The sequence below is a fragment of the Octopus bimaculoides genome, chromosome 5 (assembly GCF_001194135.2).
Source record: "Octopus bimaculoides isolate UCB-OBI-ISO-001 chromosome 5, ASM119413v2, whole genome shotgun sequence".
In the NCBI taxonomy this organism is placed as follows: domain Eukaryota; kingdom Metazoa; phylum Mollusca; class Cephalopoda; order Octopoda; family Octopodidae; genus Octopus; species Octopus bimaculoides.
In genome coordinates this window covers 41,194,507-41,200,171 of record NC_068985.1, presented here as the reverse complement: position 1 = coordinate 41,200,171, position 5,665 = coordinate 41,194,507, and the positions used below count along the sequence as shown (strand labels likewise).

The 5,665-nt window shown below is 39.2% G+C and overlaps 1 protein-coding gene across 1 annotated transcript in view; it reads left to right on the top strand.

Moving 5' to 3' along the window:
- Positions 1–5,665, top strand: part of LOC106869140 (extracellular serine/threonine protein CG31145) — a 187,408-nt gene that overhangs the window by 142,134 nt on the left and 39,609 nt on the right. The window contains exon 2 of the mRNA XM_014914716.2: positions 3,954–5,106. Coding sequence (XP_014770202.2) covers positions 4,241–5,106 — 866 coding nt within the window. The 5' untranslated portion in view covers positions 3,954–4,240. The remainder of the gene's footprint in view (positions 1–3,953; positions 5,107–5,665) is intronic.

The following is a 5,665-nucleotide window of genomic DNA, read 5'->3' as shown; positions in this document are numbered from 1 at the left end:
ATATATATAATCAACACTACACATATCGCATGCACGCGCGTGCACATATTATTTGCTGAGTCTGGTGGTGGGAAAGGACAGTGACCATGCCCTTCGCAGGCCCTCCGAGACCGATGAAGTTGATGCTATTAATGTTCCATTTAAAACGCTGCACTTCAGCACCTGCATGAACATTATAGGTTGGGAGAAAATCTCGGAGTACTGATGTTCTAGCGAAGAAGGACTGGGTGTTGTGGTTGGGGAGTGGGTTTGGAGGAGGTAACAAAGATGACGAGAGTTGAACAGAGACGAGTGATTTGGAGTGTTTGACTGATCGAGGTACGAGACCAGCCGGCCAGCCAGCTCCGAGGAACAGTGACTATTATAGTAACGACGATAAAATAGACAGAGGGAGGAGACAGCACGCATGTGAGCCAGAGACTAGAGTGTGTCCGTTAGTCATCCTTCCAATTAGTAGAGTGACCCTTGGATTAGTGTGCGTGTGTGTATGTGTATATATAATCAGCTAAATAGAGTTACAACATGGTCTGGTTTTCACGTTTTTTATTATTGTATTTAAACAAAATTCTTTTACAATTTTGAAGTGTGTTAAACATTAAAAAAATATTCTGTGATGTTCATAAAGTTCAGTTAGCGCTTTCATACATTTGTAGTAATCATCAGATTTCAAAATGTATTGGCTGGCAATTGAGTTGAGGCCTTGACAACTGTAGTGAAATGACTGACTTATTTTTTATGCCCTTTAGAAGCCTCCGACAAGCTGAATTGTTCGAATACGGTTTTGACCAATCAGCCTGCATCTTAAATGTCACGGTTTGCCGGGCGCACCGATATTACTGACATAGATCCCAATTACCAATTACCTTGTGGTTTACATGTAATGGTTTTATGAGTGAGCAAACTTGGTTGGTTTCGACGACTGAAATAAAACCGATCGAAACTTAAGTTGCATGTAAACCGCAGGGTAATTGGTTAAAATAAAGGCTGGATCTATGCCCGTAATATCAGTGCGTCCGGCAAAACGTGACGTTTAAGTTGCATGCTGATAGGTCAAAACTGTATTCGAAACATTCAGCTTGTCGGAGGTTTCTAAAAGGTATAGAAATGAAGTCAGTCATTTTATTACAGTTCTCAAGCACTCAACTCAACTGTCAGCCCATACATTTTGAAATCTGATGATTACTAAGAACGTATGAAAGCGCTAATTGAACTTTATGAACATTAGTAAATATTTTTTTAATGTTTAACACACTTCAACATTGTAAAAAAAATTTTTTTTAAATACAATAATAAAAAACGTGAAAACCAGACCATGTAACTTTATTCAACTGATATATTATTCTATACACATTTACACAAATTCGATATATATATATGTGTGTGTGTGTGTATGTATGTATGTATGTATGTATGTATAAGCGCATATTATGTATATACAAGGTGGACCAAAAGTCACGCAAAAAAACAATTGACATTTTATTTATATTGAGGTATTATTTATTTATTTATTTATCTATCTATTTATTTAAGTCAGTTTTAGAAAAATTGAAACGTCTTTGACAATTCAAGAACGTATTGAACTTACTTTGTGCTTGACTTTTTCCTACCCTGTATATATATATTAATTACCTATTGTATAATATAGGTTTCATTTCCTTTCTTTCTTTTGTTTTGCTTGACCACATCTATTTGAAAGCTTCTAAACATTGTCTGACAGCAAGTCAAATTTACTCAATGCATATCACATAAATCTTCCACCACCTTTTTACGTTTTATTGAAATTCTCGTGTCTAAATATTTACAAAACTCTGTATTTCGCTCTGTTTGAATAACGTCGAGCGGTGAAAACGAAATACATACATAAATACATGAATGTTAGGTTGTTCTTAGTGCTACTGGTAACATGTAACCCAGTACAACCCGTCGCATGATCAGACCGTCATCAATTGTTATGGGAGAATCCTGAACCCTTTACGTAACTGAAGGTGGACCAATCGATTACAATAAATAAGAACTGGGTGAACTGTCAACGAGAGTAGTTGGCGGTGTTAGTTCGACCGTATTGGTATACCGTGTTAGTCTGACGTGTGTTGGTTTCACAGTCGGTAGTTGAACAGTGAATACTGAGTATCGTAGCTACGTTCAAGTAGTACGGAGAGTACCTTCTGTGTTAACACATATTTCTGCGACACGACAGGTTATTTTTTAGATAACCACAGCCACCTATTTATTTGCGTAATACCATTTTACACCAGACGTGTATACCCACGTCATAACAGCGACAAAACCTGCTACTCTACCAAACCTGCTTGATAAGGAGGGTGGTTTTTCGATGAACACCCTGTAGGGGGTAAGACAAACCCTGTAGAAGCAATGGCCATGAAACCACTGGGAACGCGAGACATTTAGTCTTTGTTTAGACGTCTCTCTTGGAGAAGGAAATCTCTGAGGTAACACTTAGTTTGCATCCAGTTATGTAAACTAATTTGTTTTTGTTTGTTTTGGGGTGGGGCTGGCGCAAGCGTGGCTTGCTCCTAAACCACGTAGTTCGAGATTCAGTCCCACTGCATGACACCTTGGGTAAGTATCTTCTAGTATAACCTCGGGCCGACCAAAGCCTTGTGAGATTTGGTAGACGGAAACTGTGTGTGTGTCAATGTGTGTTTCTGTCTGTCCCCCACCACCGCTTGACAACTGGTGTTGGTGTGTTTACGTCCCCGTAACTTAGCGGTTCGACAAAAGACACCGATAGAATAAGTAGCAGGCTTTAAGAAAAAAATAAATACTGGAGTCGATTCATCCGACTAAAAATTCTCCAAAAAGGTACTCCAGCATGGCCGCAGTCAAATGACTGAAACAAGTAACACATTAAAGATAAAAGATAAAATGCATACGTTGTTTTAGAGTGTGATTGGCCCAGTGCAAGGCCTTATCACACTTTAAAAAGTTTCGGGTACAGGCATTGCGTTTGTTAACATTTCTATTATGTGTTTTATAACTAAGGCGGGCCACAGTTGCGAAAGGCGAAAGATTCCGTGAAAAATTCCATGATGAAATGAAGGTATGTTTCAGCGTGCTGTGGTAAGCTCTCTTAGCACCTGCAGCAAAGAAGCGCCCATCGTTGCTGCGCGAAAGTGTAGGTCGCTAGTAGGACTGCAAAATCATATAGTGCTTAAGAGAACAATCGAACGTTGGCACCGATCGAGACCGCTTTGCAGCCATCATGTATGTATGTATGTATGGATGGATGGATGTGTGCATATACATACATATGTGTGTGTCTGTGTGTCTTTGTCTTTATGTCTCCCCCCACACACGCATACATTACTTGACAACCGGTGTTGTTTGCTTACTTTCACTAACTTAACGGTTAGACAAAATACACCGATAGTCTAAGTACCAGATTTCAAAAATTAATACTAAGGTCGATTTGTTCGACTAAAACCCTTAAAAGTGGTGCCCCAGTACGGCCGCAGTCCAATGACTGAAACAAGTGAAAGATAAAAGATTGTTGTTTTCGTTGGTGTCGTTGTTAGCTAGTTTGTTATTTATGATTTTTTCGTAAATGAGACTAAATTATTACGGAGGCTCGTTTCGTTTTAAATCTTTATATACAGTGTGTGTGTGTGTGTGTGTGTAATTTACAGTGGAATATTAATTTTCACATTTTTTATTAAATTAAATTTCAAAACTTTCAAATATTTTGCAGTTTATCAATTATATTAATTATATTAACAGTATTTAATTTCTTCTTCTTCTTCTTCTTCTTCTTCTTCTTCTTCTTCTTCTTCTACTACTACTACTTCTATTACTACTACTACTACTACTGCTGCTGCTGCTCTTTTCTTCATCTTTTATTATTGTTCTTGTTGTCCTTTTGCTTTTTGTCATTCATTTTCCTGAATCAGTCATTCATTCATTTTCTTTCTTTTTTCTATCATTCTATTTGCCAGGTGTTCCTTTGTCTTCCTTCCCAGAATGCTTCAGCTGCACTACTGGCCAATGCACAACTCGACAATATAGATCTACACAACCGGTCTCTCACAGCTCTTCGTATTCACACAGCCAATGATAAAAAAAAATATATGTATATATGTGTATACATATATACATGTGTGTGCGTGTATATATGTATATGTATTTATATAAACGTATATAAATAAATGAATATATATTACATGTCTACATATATACGTATATATATATATTTATATATTTATATTATATCATATGAAACGACATGAAGACCCTCCAACGGCTCCTAACATTGGTTGCGTTATCGTTCGTCTTAACTGTCGTGCTGTTAAATACAGCCCTAGTCAGTCGACTTTTCTCCATGTCTTCCACTGATTATTTGGGGACAGATGTGGACACAGCTGGCGATAAAGAGGCTGCTTACTACCTAATTCGCGAGGGCCAGGCCGTCAGCGACCCCTATCGCATAGATTACTCTAACACCAGAGCCGGGGCAAACCGAGCTCACTTGCACTTGCTCCGAAAAAACCTCAACAAAAGTAACGCCAGTAGCGGCGGAGGAGGAGGTGGTGGTGGTGTTGGTATCGGTGGTGGTGGTGGTGGTGGTGGCCGTGACGCTGCTGTAGGTGGTGGTGGTGAAGTTGGAGGAGTAGGAGGTGGAGGAGGGGCTGATAGTGGCGTAGGTGCCGCTGGCAATGGCGGTGGAGCCGTTGCTGCTGATGTTATTGCTGGTGGTGGTGGCGGCGGTGGTGGTGCCGCCGATGAAGATGACAACAATGAGAACAACAACAACAATAACAACATAAGCTTGGAGCGGGAGAAGGCAGCCCACGACCAAAACGATACGCCCGAACAGGATGACGACATTCCGCTACGTCACGAGTTGGAAGGCGGAGGCAACAACCAGCGCCGAATGGATAAGAGTTTACGCTGGCGTAACAGCAAGAGGACATCTTTGTTAAACGCTGACATTTTGCAGAAGTGTGTGAATTCAAGTCTTAACGCCGTATATATCAAGGAACTCCATCGAATCATGGAAAAGTACTTCGGGGATAAAATCGATGTCATACCGGCACAGCGTCGAAGCGTGAGGATGCCAAGTCTCAAGTCGATTTTCCGCAGTTATGACCAGTAAGTACAACCTTAATATTTATCACAAAGCCTCTCTTGCAGTCTCCGCGATACAAACGTACATATACATGTCTGCCTATCAGTTTCTCTCTCTCTCTCTCTTTCTGTATTTATGTATCATTCAACCACGGTAGTGGTTGAATATATTCCTAAGTCCAACATTTCATCAATCGAAGCAGCTTCCAAACTTCACCACTAATTCAGTTCTCAACTAAATTGCAAAGTGTTAATAGTTTTAAAGAGGACATCTCCTCAGCTACAATTTGGCATAAATAGTTTGAGATTTGGTTCAGTAGAAAAAAAGTTACATCAAAATATCTGCGACCTCAAGCGGGCAGTAAGGCACCTATTCACCTTCAATTAACATAAACTTTTTAATTTTAAAATAAAAGTATACTTTTCTTAGGCTTAAATGATAGAAAAATGTATGAAGAATTCAGAGTCGTTAGTCGCATTGAACAAAAATTAGTAGAAGAAAAGTTATGGGCTGAAATGCCACGAAATTTCGTGTCAGTAAGAGAATAAGGAAGTAACGCTTAGCAATAAGAATTTAAAGAAT